General features: G+C 41.6%; 1 protein-coding gene across 6 annotated transcripts in view; it reads right to left on the bottom strand.

Moving 5' to 3' along the window:
• LOC117216407 (tensin-1) overlaps positions 1-21,330 on the bottom strand; it is a 181,199-nt gene extending 159,869 nt beyond the window's left edge. The window contains exon 1 of one of the 6 annotated variants that reach the window (XM_033463097.1): positions 19,934-21,330. In XM_033463097.1, the coding sequence (XP_033318988.1) occupies positions 19,934-20,026 (93 nt within the window). In that variant the 5' untranslated portion in view covers positions 20,027-21,330. The remainder of the gene's footprint in view (positions 1-19,933) is intronic. The other 5 variants (XM_033463096.1, XM_033463095.1, XM_033463098.1 and 2 more) reach the window with 5 other exon arrangements.
• Positions 21,331-22,282: the final 952 nt, after the last annotated feature.

A 22,282-nucleotide genomic window follows, 5' to 3' on the forward strand; every position in this document is an offset into this window, starting at 1 on the left:
GCCGCACAGCGCTCGTGGCATCCTTCCGCGATTTCCGCGCTAGTCGAATTTCCTGATCCGCGATAAACGCCAAATTGCCGGTGAAATTCCTCGATCCTTTCTACAATGTTCTTCCAAGAACACCGTAGGAATTTAACTAATGATGTTTTTTAAAGTTTTATTCTTGAAAAATAGAGCAATTCGACGCAGATCTTTGGAAATAAATGGACAATTTCTAATTCTATGATTTTCTAGATGAATAACAAATTTTGATTCCAACTCTCTATTATATCATCTTCTCCTCTATAAATCTCTTTGATAAGAAGTTCGTGAAAATAGTTTAACTCCATTCTCCGTCCATATTTCAACATTAAAACGCCATCCTCTATATGCCCAAAAGGATCCGGGTGCCTAAGATCAGTTCCACAATCTGACCAGCCAATTTCTACCATCTTCGCCATCTCTATCTTCGTGTGAACAGGCAACAAGCAGCGATTAACCCTTCAAAGAAACGACTCTTAAACTCATCCTAACCACTTCTTCGTCCGAGTTGCTCATCGAGTATAGCAGACGGAAGCGTTTAACTGGTGGAGATGATAATTGTCGTGAACGCTGGTGGCACTTCGGTCCACATGTTTTGACACGGCTCGAGAGGGGTCTCTCCTCGCCAAGTGACGCATTAATCTCGTCCCTGCAGGATCGCCTAAACGGCCACTTATGCCCCTCAGGGGTTTACGCCACCTAAGTTAACATCACCGTGATTCGACCGAATGTCGAACAACCAGCGATGTTCCTCTCCTTTTTCCTCTCTTACGTATCCTCCTTTCCCTTCTCCAGACCGTGTAAACGAAACACCCAACTTTTTTCACGCGTAATTCGAGATCCCAGGAAGGACAGGTTGTACAGGCGATTCAAGATTAACCGGTCGACCGGCAAGGACGCACAGGTTGCGTGGCTATATACTAACAGCAGCGAAGAATGGCCACAAGTTCGGTCCCACGACGATTTATCTCACTGGGAGGTCAGGATGTGCCTTCCAGCCCCAAAAGATCTCTGGTGTCGTCGATCAACGAATATTCCTTTGTCTTTACCCAACCATCCACGAAATCCTTCCTTTTCTCGGATTAGAACCCTTGGACCCTTCCCTATCCACCATTAAATTACACCTTTCCCTTTTTCTTCGAATCCTACGATTCTTCTGATGAGAACATATTGTGGGCCTAAATTCGTGGCTCCAGTGAAATCTAGAAGATTCTATGGCTCGAAACGAAAAGAATATCAAGAATAATAAAATTACGTTGAAAGCTTCATTTTCGAGAAAATCGAGCTCGATAGTTTATCAAATATACGTGTATTTACCAAATTCCCAAGTGAAAGGGAACAGACAATTGGCGGGAGGTTATTTTGCATCGAAAATATGGAATAAAATTTGTTCGTCTGAGGCCTCGTTTTGAAGGGAATAAAATTTCGATATGTATAGTCAAAAATTTGCACGATGCACACGTATTCGACACAGACTAACCTTGTCAAATTTGTAAACCTTTGAGATAAGAATATACTGTATTAATTAGAAGCGACATACCCTCTATGGCGAAATCGGTGTCATAAAAATCATCAACACTGATTTATATTAAATGAAAATAACTGCTTCTATAAAAAATCTTAAGCTCCATTTCACGACGTAATTAAATACAGTTCTCTTAAAGTATAATTACGGATATACTCGTAGCAATCGTGTAATATAATGAACATTTAAAAGAAGAGTTGAAGAAATTAAAGAGAAAATAAGTATGTTGCAAACATGGCCAAGAGACGTTCTATCAGTTCCTCAATTTGCAAATTTCTCTCCTTGCTTTTCTCTCTTCTTGCTTTTCTCTCCGACGCAAACTTTATTCTTTCCTATCTTCGACCTATCTCGAGGTAGAGAATTTTTCTGACTTCATTAGCGCCACAAAAAGTCCATGATGTGTGTAACTGTCTGCGTCGATAAACTTATTACGCCTTCGGTTAGACGACGATTACATCGTTCACCGGAATACATTGATACATGAACTCGATGACGCAACATGTTTCAACAGCTCGACGAAACGCGGCATACAACATTATAGGTGTGGCGTAGATCTAAACTACACGGATCGAAGTTCAGGGAGGAGTTCAGTCCTCGGGCGCCTTCCACCGTTGGTAGCCAGCACTCTTCAGTAGAGAATATTCACGAGAAACGCGCATCCGGCTCGCGAACGCGTCGTTACCTTTCCCGACTGACCGATTATGTAAAACGCGCTTCCACGGGTGGCCTCTTCTCCCACTGTTATGTCGATTCCACGGCCTTCCTGTACACACGCGGAACTGCGTGGGTGCATCCACCAATCCACCCACTTGAACGAATCGTTCGCTCGTCTAGAGTGCTCTCTCGATCGTGGATCGAACTTTGCCTGGATTTCTGTAACGCTGGTTCTTTAGACGATCTCCCACCGCTTAGCATTGTATGGAATTCTTCTGAATATCACTCTAAAGCATTTTCTCTTTTTCTGATACTAGAAGTATCGACGACTGGAATGTAAAACGTGTACCGAAGAAATTTAAACGAGAAGTAAAAATAAAAACCGGAGTGACACAAAAAAGCAGAGCAGTGCATCGCTGAATGAAATTTAAAGTCTTAGACAAGTTTGAACATCTTAAAAGATTCGCTCAAGTATTTTCGTCATCAAGCTACCACAAAAGTCTGTTAATTTTACCCAGATAGCGTTTTCCACATAATTAACTCCGAAGAAGTTTGAAGATTTTACAAGACCTTCCTCCAGCTTCCTCTAGTCACCACAAAAATCTGCAATTTTATCCAGGTAGTGTTCTCGTGATGACTGCAAGGAAGTTTGAACATCCTAAAGGATTCCCTCTAACTACCTTCATCACCATAAAAACTTGCATTTTTACCTAGATACTGTTTTCATGGTAATTAACTTCAACTGAAAGTCTACTGGCACATAGCTCTCTCTCTTTCTCTCTCTCTCTCTCTCTCTCTGCGATCTCCACTTTTGGGTTACAATCAGGACTGTATTCGCGTTAACCAAGTCCGTCATCTAGCGGGCGAGTTTCGTGTCTAATGAGGCGACGGGCCAATTAGTTTCAGAAAATGTCCTCGCGAGAAGCAATGAGGCCGAACAATGAGCGTGTGTGCAGGGAAGAAAGGATGAGTGAGAACGAGGGCTAAAAGCCTGGCTTCGCAGCAGCCTGAGAACAAAAAGCAGAAAAGAAAACACATGTAGAGAGAAAGAAGGAGGAAGGGAAGCCTCGTGGTCGGTTCTGCCTGACTGCCAGTCGACGGCAGCTAGTTCCTCCGCAGGACCTCCGCAGCTTTCACAGTTTTTCACGGCTTCTTATTTTTGCCGACAAACGAACGCCGTTCCAGGAACCCGTCGGAATAATACCGGCCGGACACGATCCTAACTCGGGACGAAAACTCCTCCTAACGACCGGACCATTGTTCCCGCGAAATGTTCGCACGTGTAGAATAATGCCCCGCGGCGAGAAGGTGGAATCCTCTTCATCGTGCGCCGGACCAGCCACGAAGATTATCGTCGTCTTCTTTTCCAGATACCCTTTCTCTCCTCTTTTTCGTAAAACTTTGCACGCGAGACTTGTCTCTCGTGTCTTTGGTTAAGTCTCTGCCGCCATTTCATCGCTTAGGAAAGATATTTCGGTGCGCAGGACATTTGACAGGAGGAAAACTGATACAGCATGTTGGAAATTAGTAACTGTTCGCGGACAAAAATAAGGATGCTTAATTTTTGAAGACGGCTTCGGATGTTAAGACTGGTTCAGATTAGTCAAGTTGAGAAATATTCTCCCGAGTTTCTAGCCTGGTTCTCATTAATTTAATCATTTAATTTAGAATCCCTTGAAACTACTTTAGTAACGTGAGCTACTTGAAATTGTTACGCATTTTAGTATTGACTTAAAGTAACCTTTCAATTTTATGAAGTGCGTACTAAGATCCGATTAAACACATGTATATTTCTTTTTCTTTTAAGAAACGAATTTTATCCGTCGTTGCTAATATTCCAGCAAGTACCACCTTTACTAATATTCCAGCAACCATTGCTCAAAGTTAGTTCACTTGAATTCAAGCTGCTCCATTGGAATGACTTGATTCACACAAGCTTCTATTCGAGTTATTTGATTAATCTGAACGAGGTTATAGCAACCGCAAAATGTTTTACTCGACTATCCACATAATAGACGAACAAATTCAGAGCTGAAGAATACATTAAACTCGAATGGTGATATTTCTCGCGTCTGGAGGTAAACTTGTTTTTTTGGCGCGTTAGACTCCCGCATGCACATCAATATCCCGTCAGCCCCATAAAGCGCATTAGCTCCTTCTAGTCTGTAAGGCACCAGCATGCATCTCGATGCGCCTCGTCGTTCCAGACGAATTTATCAATCGTCTATTTGCGTCTCGCCAAGTCTTCATGCTCGTCGACGCTGGTTTCTTTCCCTTCCACGACGTTGACTTTCACGCTTCTCGTCTGGAAGTAATACGAGTCCTTCTCGCGGAATAAAACAAGCGACGTTTGCCAAAAAACGAGATACGAGGTACGAGCGAACAACTCCAATAAATTTTCAACGAGAAAAATCGTGCGAACGTTCGAAACGTTGAGAGCGTTTAAATGCACGGTGATTAATTTCGTGAGTATAAGCACGAGACTCTGGAATACGAGGCCAGTGTCACCGGGCAGAGCTTTGTGGCTATTTGCATAATGCCTTTTCGTTGCCCGACACTCGACACGTTTCCGTGAAATCCCTTTCCCAAACGGTTCTTTCTCCAACAGGATGCGCGTAGTCTCGTGAACGAGCAATGAATTCTTTAATGACCGCTGGAACGTGCCCTCGTGATACAGCGACACATTAGCAGCGTGGCCCGAAATATTTAGATATGCGTTGAGGCCCACGAAAGGCCCATTTATTTGCCTTAAATCGACCCATTGTGGCCTGCCACAGAGCTTGAACCCGTTCTTTAGAGCGGAGGATCAGAGGATTTCACAGCGTGATACAACTGAATAGCTAAAACCCACTATTGAACATCTACCAGATTTTCCTAATCAAACCTATCGCTGCATAAATCGTAAAGAGCACTTTACCACTTTATCGATAGTAATCCGCTTAGATATTCAAGAAACCGCGTAATGTAGTTAACGCGATGGATCGTTAATCACGCAGAAATCTCTCGTAAAAGACGCAATCACGTTTTAAATATTCCTTCCTTGACAAGATAAAAATTGATTTCCCCCGAACCGAGAGTGCGTTTCCAGTCGCGAAATAAATCGCCCAATGAAACGGCCGAGCGAGGGGGAAAAAGAAGAAGAGGACGACGATCGGCAGCAGGCACGTGCGTAATAAGCTGTCATATTAATGAACAAGCGATTCTTTAAACGGCGGAAGGCGAAGAAACCGGTTCTTCACCTTTTTTCTCAGTAGGTGACGATAAGGAATAAGAGACACATCCCTGCGAAAGGGCCTTCGGTTTTATAACTATATGTGCGTTCTATCGTTAGGACAGAAGGTATTCAAGGGCGACAGGAGAATGGAACGATTCACAGAAGGGAAGGACGAGAAAAAGGAGGGGAGGATGAAAAGCGGCTGCCTATAGATGAAATCTCGCTGTGCCCGACCTGCTCTAATCTGCTTCGCCTTAGCGGTAGATTCTCTACGAACCTACTCTTCCCCTTCCTGTAACCTATCTGTCCCTTTTTCCCTCTTTTTTGCTCCAGCTTTCCCCTTCCTATTCTCTATTTCTTTCTGCCTTCTGCCTCTGAACCGTGTGACACGACTGACTCCCCTCTTATTCGTATATCTCCAACTTGTTCCATGGCACTTAACGAGAATGGAATTTCCATTCGATCGATCGGAGCTCGTCCCAGAAGATTCAAAGGAGCTAGGATGGAAACAGCGCGAGAAGCAGTGAACCTCGAATCTGCAGAAACTTCTGGTCCCACCTCCAGACGGACAGTATCCTCGATCGTACCATCTGCTAGATTATTGGCTATCGTTCAATCGACGTCGACCACTCTAATTGGATTTATTAATACAATTAAGCGAGGAGAATTATGACCGCGGAACCGCGTAACTGTACTCGAAGCCACTGACTTATGAGGATCGTTAAGATCGGTGATTCTCGTGTTTCCATTCGTTATCGATGAAGATCTTCATCTAGGAAAAGTAGAATTGGAATTTTTACCATTGTCGATTGAATGCTCGGATGCTTGGCTTTACAACTAATTTATTAAGGTTATTATATTAATAGTTTGATGAACATATTTGTGTATCCGTTTAAGGGCGTGATGATGCATCCTTGTTTGTACGTCAGGGTGTATTTATTCTGTTATTGGAAATGTCGGAGCTTAGGAAACACGTAATATCCGGCTGGCAAATATTTGCCAGTCGTTATTGCTTTCGGTGTTCCATGGGCTGTTTCGTAACGTTTGTTCCTTACCCGAACCGTGATGGTAAATGGCCGAGTTCGACAAAGTGACCCACGTGTCCAGAGGTTACTCTCGGGAAGATCCTCACGAGGCAAACAACGTAGATCGAAGATCACGATCCATGAACGTACGTCCGCGATTTTACCTTGACCATAAATACACGTCACGAAATGTGCAGCTTCGAATGAAAAGGAATTACTGCAATTCCAAAGTTGCAGTGTCTAGTTCTATTTCTTCTGCCCTATGTTTGCTACGATGCTTGTACAATTACGTTAATGCAGTCTCCCATCAGGGGAGAAATTCCTATTTGGCTTGAAACTAAAAGCGCCAAATTAATGTACATGCCTAATAACAGTGCATTCTGTTGGAATAACCAACAATCAACGTGTCAATGTCTAAAAGTATTCCAATCAAGGAATAACGGACCTCTAAACCTTCTAGAAAATTTCATACTAAATATTCGTTAGAAAAATTAATTACCAGCTTTCCCATTGAAAGTCTACTGATTGCTGTATGAAAGCCATAGTTCCGCGTGTGAATATGCACATCGCAGACAGGGCACATTAATAATTTGTCAGCATGGTTAATTTAAACGGAAGTGTTGTAGGAGCCGCGACGAGCGCGGGTAAATCGGACGTGCGCTTCCTGTGTGCGCATTTGTGCCACGCAAGCGACTAGACACGGTTGTTATTGTTGCTACCGGTGGGGAAAGGGTTGTTTGAAAGCTGACGACGTGCCGGGAACGTGCATAATAACGCGTCTTTGTCGCTGACGGGGGTTGCAAGCTACAGATATTAGTCGTCTCGCCAGACTCGAGGGGTTGTTACAGGCAGAAATAATAGCGCAGGGTGCGATGATAGGCAAAAGAAAGCAGAAAGAATACCGAAACGCGAGGGGTAAATGAGGTGCGAACGATCATTTCTCGCCTCTGTGAATACTCTGCTGGAAAAATTTAATAAGGACCGTAGGTACTTTTCCTCGGGGTTTGTTACAAACCTCATCAAAGAGGAAACTTCGAATCAAACTTCTCCCGAGGTACTTTCTTTCCTCTGTTGATATCGTTAGTTTATTCTCCCCTTTCGGAGATATCTTTGGTAAACCAAGGAAGATCTTCGAATGCCTTATTAATGTTCGAACGATATTCGAACTCACTTGATAATGGCCTTTGTACGATCGTTAAATATATATCAGTAGAATTTCGTTTGTTGGGACGAAATTTAGTGAACGTGAACTCCATTTATTGGAGAAAAGATTTTAGTGGACATTAGTGTGAACTCCATGTATTGAAATTTCGATGAATATGAATATCTGTTATTTGAACAAAAAATGTGAATAAGTCGTATTCAAAAAAAAAAAAAAAAATGATCCAGAGAGGTTCTGTGATATTTTCACTAGAAAGTTAAAATATCATTGGAAGAAACATAGAAATGAATGTTAGATTGTACGCTAGTATGAAACTACTCGTATTCAGTAAAACTATAAGGATCATTTGCATCTTGAAGACAGATAGAGATCCACAACATTGTCCTTTGTCATGTTACGCGGAAATTATTCAAGAAAGCTTATTCAGTATGCTATTTTATTAGAATGGGAAAAGGAGAACTACTATAAAAAGGACAATTTAAAGCATCTAGGAGGAGCCTGCCGGCTCGAGACAAACGATCCCCGAATCCATTCCAAACAACAACCGGTAGCATCAGCGTTATAAAATCCATGAGCAAACGGCATCAGATAATTGCACACCTGTTCCATCTCTATTTGGATTTGCACGTAAGCGCACGGATTACAGGCGCCTGCGACAGGATTACAGGGAGGCTGTGCTCTTGGACGTAGAAAATTCGGGATGACTTTTAATCTGGCTGCAGAGACACACGGCGCAGACCGTATTATTCCAAAGGGAACAAAATATTCGGGAAGCATGCCAGGGGCAGAATATATGGAACGACGGCCACGCGTCGCATATTCCAGCATCCTGCTCGCAATAACACGAATAATGACTACTCGTTTTCTGGGACGGCTGTGTTTCACCGCGCGAAAGAACCAAACTTCTACCATTGCCAACTATATGGTGGAAAAGTCACGTAACATGGTCCAGTTATCTGGATTTAAGACCGGATTTAAGACCAGGTGAAACGTTCTTACATCGCGCGAATCGTGACGCGCTATCGATGTCTGTGATCGTCATTGTGAACACGCCATCAAATAATTATAGCACGACCGTACACTGTCTTGACAGGTGGAAGTACTGGCTATAATCGTTTGAGAAATAGCTAGAAATCAGACGTTACAGAGGTTCGTTCATTTTCACAGAAAAATAATGGCTTGTATAAATATCTATCACAGTTTTGAAACCGCTGGAGATATTTTACGTATACTTTTTGTAAAGTGATGTGAAAAATTGGGTCCGTCGGTTGAGTTAATAACCGAGAGATTAAAGATAATTTTATTCGGGTAGAACAAAGGACTACCGTAAAATTACCCTTTCAAATTACCCGCTATCTTTTTACGTCCACGAATACTCTATGCAAAATATTTCGGTTATTGTCTTAATAAGATTGCCGGTGAACGAAATGGTCGTCAACACCGTTATTTACCATTCTTGACAGTCAAGAAAATTATATAAGTCTGATTCGATTTTAACCGCCACGTCATTTTATTGCGCGGTCTAACGAGACCGTTTTCATTACCGCATTATCTTCCACCGACAAGGATGAGTCTAACACACAGATAGAGAAACTGTCGTTACGTCACTGTCCATTTCAAAAGGAACGTATAGAATGTACCTCAATGCGGCGATGATCTATCTGAAACGATGTGCTTCGATCATGCAATTAAATCGTCCACTTTGTACCAGCACAAAGGAGGGAACGTCAATCGACCGACACGTTTTATCAATGTCTCCCTCTTTATTCGAGGTATAGCAAGATAGAGTTATTTGGGCCCCCAACATTTTTAAATTCAATCTTGAACTTTGTACAGGTTAATCAAAATAGTTGTATGCTAGAAGACACCATTATTTTTTAACATAAGAACTCAAGGATGAGAAAACATTACGTACATTAGATTCGATCCATAAATTCCTATTCGTCAAATGGACACCATTGTTCGTAATCAACAAACCACGATTGCGATTTTCGTGGGAAATCATGCAGAGATCTTCGCGCGGATCCAAGTCAGCACGCGACCATTACGCCGAGTATGATCCTTGGATTCGATTGCACGGCTTGTGGCGCAGCTAATGGTCCAAACAGGAAGCAGGAGCGTGCTTAAACATTTATCCGGTCGATCGAATTCCGCTCTCCTTTCCGACTTCTGCGCGAACCGGGCAGCTTTCACGTTTGCAATTGGACACGCGTGCGTCTCTCGATTCGAGCGTGTCCCTCCCGTCGATTCCGATTTCCAAACGGAAACATTCGAAGCGTTTGCGTGCACGGAAACGATCGGACCGATTAACCGACCAGGATTTCCAGCTCGAGTCTTTTCAATCGCTTCGAGCCAGCGTTTTTATACATAGATGCGTGTATTTGGCAGATAGACGAGTTTTCCCTCTCTAAATCTGTTTTCTGAAAGAGTCGTCATTTTATCCCATATGCGAAAAATTTCAAATAGAATAATGTTACAGCGAATTCGAATTTTTATCCTTATGCCCGCTTAAGCTTGGCACGTTGTCCATCAATCACATATTGCCAAAATTGTCTTCATTTGTCTTTGGAAATAATTAGAATTTTTAAAATATTATTCGCAAAATATTAAAGTACCGAAGATATTAAAATATCTGTGATGCAATGCACGTGTCAGCCTACTCTACGTTAACTATAATATAATATCGTATTGAAACTTTGTACTAATTTTCTATTAAAGGTTGAAGTACTTGATCACAAATCTCGCTGCCACTTTGCAATGCTGATAGCGGAAGACGCAGTGAAAAATGTTAGAAAGTTCGTATTTTCTTCACTGCCGGTAAATCGCGCTAAGCGCGGGATTGTTCAGGCTCGAGGAGAACTAGTAATGGTTACGATGATCGTTTACTCATCGGCCCATTATCCTTCGACTTGGTGGACCGTTCTCGATACCGTTGATGAAGTGAAACGCTCGTACCTTGTCGTAAATCGACGATAAATCGTCCAGCTAAAGAGCCTCTCGTAATTCTGGAAACTCGGTTTGGTGATTAGATGATTTCCTCGATGGACACTTTTAGGCCAATCGTCCTAAAAAAATAAGTAGACAGCTATCTTTCCTAGCTGTAATCCCGTCACGGATATCCTTCCACTTTAAGTGCTACCACGATTAGCGTGTACATTCGTGGCATGGCGATTTAAAACGTGTTAATCTAAGAGCAAAGTCTACGAGACACACCACCGAGCAACCTGAATATGACTCTAAGGAGATTAGCAGCAAAATAAAATCCTAACGAGTTCGAAATCGTACTACGACGAGAAACGTATGGCAACGATTGGGTTGAAAGTCGAGGATGGAAAAAGGAACGAAAGAGCGAGAAGAGATTGAACCGGTGTGCACGTGCTCGTTGTGGGAATACAGATCAAGGAAGAAACGTTTTGCAGGTGGACGTTGCTCATAATTCAGGGAAAGACAGTGGCAGACGCGCGAGGGTGCCACCAAGGGGCCATGCAAAGCTGCTATCTGATCGATTTAACTAAACGCCTTCACTATATCACCCTTAACTGATCTTCACCTTTCACCCTTTTATACACGGTAGACTGCGTTCCTCGCCACGGTCCCGTACTCCTTCTGCACCGGTTCGTTCGCTACGAGCATCTCTACATGGAATGCGCACTACTCCTCGCCAGAATAGAACCAGATAGAAAAAGACGGCGATACTCGTAAGAAATCCGAGACGTGAACGCGGCGTCGATGACTTTTCGACCAACTCAGTCCACGGGCTAAATAATAGAATCCATCGGAAGGCTCGTTATTTTTTCGATTGGGCAGATAAAACAATTGAAATTCCTCGCTCGAAAGTTTCGAGGAGACGATCGAAAAATCCGGGTTACGAGTTTTCCCGGAAGAAAGCAGGGCGCGAAGAAAAATGAAACGACTATCGGAAGACTTTTTACTTTTCTTTCTTCATTCTTCTCTGATTCTATATCGATTCGTTTATGTTCTTTCGAATAGGATCCTATGAATAGAAATGGAACTTGGAATCTGTCTGTGTGGTTAATCATATGCAAAGTGAGATGTCATTTCTTATTGTGCGGCTTTCAACCGATGCAGTAAGCCTTCAACCGTGGAAGTAACAGATTTCACGTATTTTCTGCTCGCTCCACTCACGTTGCTCATTACCGACTCTCGAGAAATCATCCGACGACCTTTGTTCACCTCCGAGACCACGGAAGAATTCTGTCGTGTCGCGGTACTCCCGGTGAAAAGGGTTTGTCGGGCTGATTGCTGGAATTACCGAGATCCAACTGCGCTGTCGAGCATTCGAATCGCGGACAGGGGAACGAGTTTGTGATTACAAGGGGAACTTCCTAAGAAAATCTCATTCTCAAACGAAAACCATTCTCGAATATAATATAAACTTACAAAAATACCCACTCGAGCTAATTCCGCGATTTCTTTTTTAATATATTTTATAAAATTTAATTTATTATATTGTACGGGAAATATTCATCTTCAAATGTATTATTCCAATGAAAATTTCAATTTTTCTGTTGTATTTACACTTTCAACGTACCAGTGGTGTTTCACGTTTCCATTTATTAGTGATACAACGGATCGTTTCCCACGAACGAATTAAATCAACATGCAAATGTATCCGGTAATCTCCATAAAAAAGAAAAGGCCGATGAATCGTTCCCATCGCGCGCGCCGAGCGCTCAAAATTACGTCACGATGAAACGCGTGTGTGGCAACAATAGTTCGATCCATGTCGAACGAAGAGTACATTTCCCTGTGGAAACAGTCGAACGAACAAATTCCTTTCGCAACGCCGATGTTCACTTGGCCCGACATCCTTCGTAACGAGACTACACACGACGAAATTGCGCCTCGCTCTTTCTGACATTTCGCGATATTGCCCAGATTATCATATACACGCGTGTGTACGCCGCCCGACGTCGCGAGATTTACTTTTCGCGATTCCAGATAATTCGCTGATGGATCGACCGCTTGTACCGCCGTGTAGACCGGCGGGTTTCATCCAAGCCACACACGAACAGGTCGATTGTTCTCTCTGGACGATCGACCGACGACGCCAAGTGCTGCATCAATTATTCAGAAACAATGAGAGACTGATCGAGGCACGGGAATCTCTCTGATGCTTCCTTATTGCTATCGCTCAACGTCCCCTCGCCAAGATCTATGGCTGGGTCTCAAACTTCTTCTTTCTTTTACAGAGTATTCTGGCGATGGGAAAAAACGGAGGATCAGAGCAGTTGTTACGAAAATCCTTCGGGGAATTCATTGCTTTTATGTAAAGTCTTCCTGACAGCATCCTGAACGTATTTCGGATCTTTTTAGGGAAATCTTCGATGATAATTTGCGATAGAAGCTAAACGATCGACGATGTAGTTACCAGGTTTCTCTCGTATCTGGTATCGCAAGTGCAAATGGATTAGACGATAAAAAATTCTTGATTTTTGCTTTTATACTGATGATCATTCTGCTTTACTTCAAAGAGCGTATTTAGATTGTGTTATCAAGTATGAACAGCAAAAATTATGTCTCTTACTCTGATCATCGCTTTATTTCACTTTGGACGATACGAATTACTACATTCTGTTATTAACGCGAAAAATAAGAACTGTCTATTCTTGAATTCAATTGTAAATGGGGATAATTCAAAGAATAAGAAAATTATTTGCGACGAGTATTATCATGCTTCATTTATGCTGTTCACTAAACCAAAGCTTATTATAAGAACGGAATAATTAAAACTGCACATTCTTGTGTTTAATATCGCAAACACGAATAATTAATAGAATAAAAGAAGTCCTTGATTCTTTAGCACTGCACATCATTTTCATTTTTTTATTTTCATTCACATATTATTCACTGCATATTCTTGTGTTTAATATCGCAAACGCGAATAATTAATAGAATAAAAGAAGTCCTTGATTCTTTAGCACTGCACATCATTTTCATTCACATTGATTATTTCAGAGGCATAATTGCACTGGAATCGTGCAAGTGTGAAGCAGGTGTCAGCAAGATTTCTGGATATGGCTGACCCATTCATGAAACGGGATACGCAAGCCTGAACTAGCTTTCTACGAAGATAATCCGACGAGCAAAAAGATTCTACGTAGTTGACCCAAAGGGTTGGATAAAACTACGAGGTACCGCGAGATGCGATACGTGTGTCCCAATTGAAGAACTTTTAATTGCGCACCGGCGTGCAGCTGCAATTAAGGAATCTCAAGAGGTCGGCCATCGTCGCTCGCGCAAGACTCGAATCGTTAAGCCGTGATATCGCGCGATTTAATCTCCACCAGTGTTCGTTTCTTTTCTCTCGGCTCGTTGCTCGTTAACCCTCTTTCTCTGTATTGCTTTTCCGCGTCTTTCCTCCTTTTTCGGAACTGGCAGCCTCGTCCGGTAAGCACTCGAATAATTTCTCAATTCAATTCCGCCGTTACTTCCTCTTCAACTTCGCTACTCCTGTCCGGAAACTTTTAAGATTCCCCTTCTATAAATCTCTTCAAGTGTTGTACGTCAGAAGTTTAGATAAATAGCAGAACTGCGCACTGAGAATGATTAATTTGCTATTTTTCATAGAAACTTTATAAATTCACTGCAATTCCTTTTTGACGATACAAATGAAGCGTATTTCGGTCACTGCATACTTTAACTTCTTCTTTTGCTTGTCTTTAGACATCGAAGATTCCGATATTAAGCTTCGTCACGTGCACTTTCTGACCCAATTGGGCACCAGATTTGGCAAGCGAATGAGTAGAAATGTCATCGAACGTCTGCAAACGTGTTATTTTTGACGACCATTTTGGAAGGGGTGACCCTTCCAGTCTCTGAACGTCCATGAGTCCAAAAATAGAACAAGGATGGAGTCATCGGGTAATTGACTAGCCTGTTCTAATCTTGTTAGTACAATTTGTCTCGAATTTGGATACCATTAACACCGACCGTGCACCATGTGCGAAATTCCCGCAAACTTTCGCAATAAGAACAAACTCTAATACCTATGTGTTTGCAATTGAATGTAATAACACAAGGTGTGTACGTCGTGCCAAATTCTTCGAATCAATGAAATAGTCGAATCGTTACGCGACTCTAAATTTATTATGGAGGTTCGTCAAGATGAAAAGGGGCTGTTAAACGTTAAGAAACGCTTTGAAACGTTAGGAGGTAAGTATATCTGCCTACGCGCATGGACTCGGCTCCTGAAACCGTTCGCCGGCGGGCGTTCGCTCAATAAACTCGAAAATTGTTTGCTTCGCACACACAGTCTTTACTTTACACCTTTTAAGCGGTGTCACAACATTATCGACACCCACGTACGTGTCTACCTCTCGGACACTTTGACGTTTCACGTAGAGAAAACGCGCTCTTCTCAGCCTTGAATATCGATGGCGTTTCAAAAATAGAATCGCCATTACATTTTTACTTCTCCATCTTCTTATTATATCAGTCGTGTTATTTAATTTCTATACTCTTCGGAAACTTCTACCTTCTTTAAAACGGCGAAAATTTAATTTCCATTACTTTTATGAGATTGTTAAAAACAGCGTAAATGCCACCGAAATAGAGAGAATATTGCTTTTAAATTTAAATAACTCAGACTGTGAAATGATAAACGATTGAAGTACTAAAAAATAGAAAGCGATTTTTCACAGCGGAATACAGCGAAAAGAGTTAAAAGTGCTAGAATAATTTATTTTATCTTTTAGGACAATGACAAAATAGAGCTACGATTGTAGTTGGAAGAGATGGAAGATATATTTTTACCATTTATTTTTTCTGTAAGTCTATCGAAAAAAGGTAAACGCTGAGTTTTCTGACCTTTCAGAAAATGAACAAAAATACATTCCTTGTTTTTACTAAAATCTTGTTCTATTTTAACTCCTCAATTGCAGCAGGGAAAAAAGAAAAAGAGCAAAATAGAGAGGTGAAGATTCATATAACAGATATGAACATTAAAATTAACTGTAAATTCTCTGTTTCTATCAAGAATCTTTACTCGTGGCATTCTTATACCATTTACCACTTCAACTTCCCAATTGCCACACAGATAAAATAGAGATAAAACAAAGTAAAAGATCGAGATATGTAAAGTGGAGCTTCTAGGTGAGTCTAATATCCGTAAGATTAATTTTGGAGCTGGTTTGGCCTAGAAAAAGTTGAAAGGAACGTTGCAGCTCCGTTCCGGGGGAGCGGACCCAGCCAATAAAACATTGTTTTGCCGTGTGTACTATTCAATGGCATGCGCACATACGTTCCGCGTAATATACGAGCTGGTACACGTACCGGTTACCGGGAGAGCATTCACGATGATGACGATAGTTATGAGACTTTCCTAATCTTCCCGGAGAATTATGAGCCTTCGCTGATTCACCGTGAAAGATATCGCCAGCCCGGCTTTTAACCTTTTAGCCAAAGGTAATCGAAGCGTGTCGAGTGTTTTCCTTCGATCGATCGATCCTGTTTCACGAGGTACTTTTCACCACTCAATTTCAATTTTCCGCGTACGCATACAGAGAATATCAAGAAATCGCTTCGTTTGGAATTTTCTACCGAGTTTTCTAAGCAAACGCGTAATCCGATCTGAGCTGATCGGTTCAAATCGATTAGACGTATTAAGCATGTACACGCATGACAAAAAATGCGTGTAAAAAGAAAAAATACGCCGTCAAATGTGGTCTAACATATTTGCCGTGACGGTGAGCGTGCCTGGAGAAAAATTCGCATAATTGCGTGGCAGGTGCGCTGACTTAATTGCCGGGCTTTGTACAAAGCAAGTGTAGCGCCACGAGGAACGTGATGCAATGCGTGGAATTTCGTTCCATGCATGTTTGATAACAGACTTTAAATGCACGTTTACTTATACCTGAACATCTTTACGAGATTATGATACGTAATGCAGAAATCTGACACTGTTGCTGAGATTAGGAAATACGAAGTCTATAAAAGGCCAGAAGTAATTCGCGTGGAAGAGTAATATACTAATGTAGACTAGAATTAAGCAAATTCCAAAGACACTCCTCGAGATCATCGGAGTCGCGACCTTTCATCTCCGTTCGAGTACTATTACATAAAGTTTCGTCATGTGAAAAATCGCAGAATTGCCAGGGGCTCGCTAATTTAATTGCCAGCTCTGGAGCGTGCTTGCTGATGGGCGGCGTACACAGGCCAGAACCAATCCGTACAGGTGTATAGTACCGATAATGGTACGGTTATAATAACAGACGTGGTGCGCTCGCATGATCGCGGATAGCTCGCACACGTCGTCACGTCTGCGTTAGGAATAACATCTTGCAGTAACAAAAAATATTTAAAAAACAAACAAGACTCTTTAAAAAAAACATCTATTAATCGTGAAAAATACAAAAAGTGACAAAAAATCCAGAAAGTGATAAAAAGTTAAGTTTTTTATCTTTATCGTGTGATTCCGACGGTACGCTCGTTTTCGTATAAATGAGAGAGACAAACACGCGGCAAAGTTTTCGCCTAGGCGAGTTTTAGGAGCGCGGAGAACGAGCAGCGAGAATGGCCAGCTTCATGGACGCATTCATTCTACGGAATATCGCATTCGCGATGCTAAGTGGCGCTTTAATGAAATCGCTGCAGCACGCAACCACGGGTGGTAGCACGCTTTACTATTATTTAATTGCGCGCCGCTATTAGCGCATGATTTTTAGTCTGTGTACTTAATTCGCTTAACGACGCCTCCGAGTTGCTACCTGAAACAAAACGAGCCTCGCGTGGGACTCTATTTTATCGTGAGAGGACTTCGCCCGGGATTCTGATTGCCTGTTTCATTATGGCTCCCTGTTTGATGCACGTTAATGTCTTATAAGTATGTGAACACTTCTAAATTATTTTAGATTCTGGTATCGATTTTTTGAATAATGAATATTTTGCAACTTCTACATACATGTGAAGATTAGTTTCATATTTTATCAATATAATTATGGTATATACCATATGTTACACTACTGTTAATGAAAGCTCGATATGTTTTCTATAACACACATAATACATTCGAAAAAGTTACGTAAGTATTAAAATACTTTTCTAAACCATTATAAATTAGGTGACTACAAGTCTGTTCAATATTTCGATGTTAATGGGATTGAGATATATGTCTCTAGCAACATTCCAAAACTTTATAGTCAGCTCTCCTTTACGGATAAACATGGATCTTAAGTGATATATTTCTTGTCTTAGTTTAAATTTAGCAGAGTACCGACCGAAGATAAAGAATCAACACTAAAGAAGCATTTTTCAACCACAACATTGAACATACACCAGGTACATCAACATTTTGATCGGATTACACCAAATTTAATTGTACAAAAACTCATGGACGGTAGTATATGTTGTAACTCGTTAGCAGACTTGACGAATTACATATTTTGTCAGAACAGGTGACGCGATATTCCAAAAAAAAGTAAACGATCATTCGCAACAGAACGGTCGTAAATTTTAATCGGAGAAATTCAATTTTGACCGGCGTTTAATTAATTCGAGGATCAATCGCTTCTTGCCGTATAAATTAATTCGTCGTTCAGTTCCACCACATTGTTTTAATTTAATTTCGTTTAATTACAGACCAGGCGACGTTATTTGCATAAAAAGAGTGTTGAATAGCGGATGTCGTTTCAAAAGAAGAACGTAGGAAACTACACGAAAGAGGATTCGACCTTGTTTTCAAGTCGCTTTTGTGCTTCGATAATTACCTTGATAATCAGAACACGTCTGCCACAGTGACAATGACAATTTTCGTCTGACATACTTTCCACGATAATTGAAACCTAGTAATTTGTAACTACTTAAGATCAAACCAGCAGTCATCCACCAGAATCGTTAACTGTTCTCGAAATATATAACTTGGATCTGATCCAAAGAATCGTATGTATTCCAAATATTACTCATACAAAGGAACTCGACCACCAGACCTAAACAACTTCCTACTTCACGCTACTCACTCAGTAAATAATAGAAAATTCGAATTTAGTTAATTTTTACTGGCTGTAGTCCAAAATTCTATCCTTTCGAACGAACAGACTTGTATAAGAGAACTAGAAGCTGTCATTCTGCCAATTCAATACAATTTTGCAAAAATTGAGATATCAACCGAATGAAAACGTGTCAATCGAGATTCGAGTGTCAAGTGAGATTTTCTCGTCGATCTGATCCCTTCGAGGCCAGTCCTCTTCATCGTGACGATCACGTACAAGTGTGTGTCACTTAACTATTGCGTTAAGAGTCAGCCAGCAGGCACGATAACAAGCAGGTAACGCGGCGTGGTTATTATCAATTTAATTGGTGGGTCGTGCGGATGTATCATTGAATCGATACAGTCGGCCGCGGGGCGGTCTGGGTCAGTCGACTCAAAGGAGCAGGTCTTCGACGAAGAAATTAATAAATCAAGGCTGGTTGAAAGGGCCACCATGGTGCCCCTTTGTCATCTCAGGGTTTCGTATCTATCCAGCTTTATGGCATTCCAACACGAAAGAAATGCTCGCCCAATAATCGTTTTAACCCATTCCTCGTCCGACTCTCCTTTTTTCTTGTCTATCGCCTTTTTCTTCATTCTTTGTTCCCGCGCTCCATCTTCCTAGTTAAGCTGCCTCTCGCTGAACGCGACACGCTTATTAAACGCTTCGTGTAAACGTTGTCTGCGTTATCTATGAGTTCTGTCCTTTGTTTCCGTGATACAGAACTGTCGGAGGGATGGAAGGCAATTAGGATAAAGGACGGAGCTGGCTTGTCGCTAAATTATCGGCGAAGGAGATCTTAGAACACACGATTTTCCAATGAATGAAGAGATCACCAGACAAGATTACCATTTAGATATTTTCCTCTGACGCCCTTTTTTTTTTTTTTTTTTTTGTCAATGATACGTCTTCGATACAAAATCACGATAACTTCCTGTTAAGCATTAACTTCAATAATCTCCACTACTCATCATTTCCCTATCGAAATCTCTAAATTAATATTTACGTCATTGATCATGCTAAATATATCCAACACAAGTGGATAAGCGTGTATACGGCGATTTAGTAGCACGTAACCGTGCCAGTAAAGTTAAAGAGCGGCCATAAAGTCGCCTATCTGGAGCCAGAATCCCTTCCAGATTTGACTCGAGGACCTCTTTAACACAGAAGAAAAAAGAGAAAACCATCGATAGCCGAATTGATCGGGGCCATGTGCAATATAATTTAAACGCAATATTAACACCCATCTTGCAACAGGACCACCCCGTCGGAACCTCTTCATAGACATTGAGGAGAAATTTTGCTTGAAAAATTCGTCGAGGGAAATACTAAGGCAAATCATACCTTGACGAGCAGGTGGATCGGCTGGCTGACGCTGAGTGGTTTGCCTCTTCTGGCCTTTCCGCCTCCGCCGCCCAAACACTTTATCCACGGCATTCCTCGAGTGTTTTCTCGCCTCTCCGTTGCCTCTTGTTCGCGACTCCGATTCTTCTCTTTCCTACTTCTCTCTTTCTCGCTTCCCTGCCAGTCACTAGCTCGTTCTCGTCCTCCTTCCGCAAATCCCTCAAGGCTTCCTCGGCTTTACGTTGTTATCTGCGTCTTTCGTTCGCTGCATCTCGCGGATCTTTTGAAAAGTTGGGAAAGTCGCGCGCTTTTAAACCGGATTCAACCCAGGACTTAATCCGAACCTTTAAATTTGTTCGCCAGGATTCTTCGTTTTTCTTTTCAATGAAAATTTCCTTTTCGACTAATCTATGAATTCTGTGAGTCTTTCCTTCTACTTTGAACTTTTCACCGATTCATCACTGATTCGTTAATAATTCTATGTATCTCCAAGCGCAGACCACGTACGTCGTGATTTTGCATCGAAACGAAGCGTCTTGACTGCAAGTTAATTAGCTGGTCGCACTATAGATCGTCCCTTAAGCATGATTTTCATTCGTAATGTATCGTGGATCGATTCGTTCAGGCACAATCGAGGCAGGTTGCGATAAGAACACAAACGAACACAATTCTTGCGAGATGATTGACAAAGCGAAAACACAGCGTGGTGGGAAGCATTAACGTTTCCACGCTGACTTTTCTATGCTTACTTTTCCACGCGTCGACGTAGCACTAACGACGACGTCCTCTCTCGCGCGCGGCTGCCGCGACACTGCCGACTGTCGACTTTGCTATCGTCGATTTTATACGCGCCTTGACAGCCTGGGTCACCGCGTCCCTTATCTTCGTTTCGTCGACTCTTCTGCGATCAACCTTTTCCACTAATGACGATAATATTTCCCACAAATCGCGAGAAATATTATTCAATGGATATATATGACTGGTGCGATTTACGAATTTTTATTTTTTTGAGTCAAAGCGAGATCATTTTTATCACTTGGATTATTATAAGATTTTTCAGAAGTTTGATATTAGAAAATATATTCACTAAAAACTTCGTAGACTCGTAAGAAACGAGCTTGAAGGTGGATTAGCTTCTGGTAGTTGTCATCGCACATTCATCAACCTGTCTGATCATTTCTGCGTAATCTCATCTCATCTTCAATTTCTGCGTAATAAGCTTCAGGGATTATCGGGTAACTCGACGATAGATTGCAATTTCTTCTCAAAATTCAAGAAACTTTGCACCGTTAATTCCGTAATATTTTAAACTTCAATTGCTCAAACAATAGATATTTTTAAGCCAGCTGTCAGCATTTGAAAATCCTCTTTCAAATTTTTTTAAATGTCTCAACTCAAGAGAAATATTTCATCATTGATATATAATATCTTCAATATTTCTGTATTTTCATCCATTATTTGTCCATTAATTGAAATTTTGAAATGGAGGAACGTCAAAATGCAGTGTCTCGTGTCGTAAAGTAAATGTATACGCGTGAGAATGGAGCGGTGCGCGTGTCGAGCGACTTGATTTTACGAACGTCAGCTTTTCTCGACCAGCTCGACCCGCGGCCTGCCGTCGACTGACAGAAAATACCAGCCGGGACCCCGAAGAGCGCTCAGAGGGCCGGTACAGAGGGGCGGAAGGAATCGACAATCCGTGTCGAAACGCAGCGCAGCTCTCCGCATCTGCGCCTCCACTACGATCGCTGGCCCTGCTTTTGTGACGATTTAACAGAAGATGATCGAACCGAAAACGATCGAACCTTATTATTCTTCCTCGACAAACAACACTTTAAAACCATTCGATACAAGATTCGATATAAGATTCGATAAATTCGTTTAGAGCACTTCTTGTTTGGTTAGTTTATTTGCCATATCTTTACGATATTCGTCAATAGGGCATGGGATTACTTGCCGATGAGTTGAAAGAAAATCACACGTATACCCATGATTCAACCTTTTTCGAAACGAGGTCGAAGTTTTATGAGAGGCAGGATTTTATACCTCGTCAATATTATTTTATGGTATTTTTTACAGATCGTTTCAAGGCTCGTACGCAGATGGAAATAGATAGATGCATTAGGCAACGCGTATAGATGATTGAAACTTCTAGCAAAGATTGTACACTTGTACAAATATTTTCGTGTCACGAGTCAACCCTTCGGCTAATGTCCACACATACTGGTTACATTTCTTATTCTTTTCCCTCTAACCACATCGATCATTTGTTTCCTTCTAGATGTTACTACATTCCTTTCCATCGTCGTTACGATCTAGATACATAATAAAGTACATCGTTACGATCTG

The sequence above is a fragment of the Bombus bifarius genome, unplaced genomic scaffold, assembly GCF_011952205.1.
Source record: "Bombus bifarius isolate JDL3187 unplaced genomic scaffold, Bbif_JDL3187 scf7180000010271, whole genome shotgun sequence".
In the NCBI taxonomy this organism is placed as follows: Eukaryota; Metazoa; Arthropoda; class Insecta; order Hymenoptera; family Apidae; genus Bombus; species Bombus bifarius.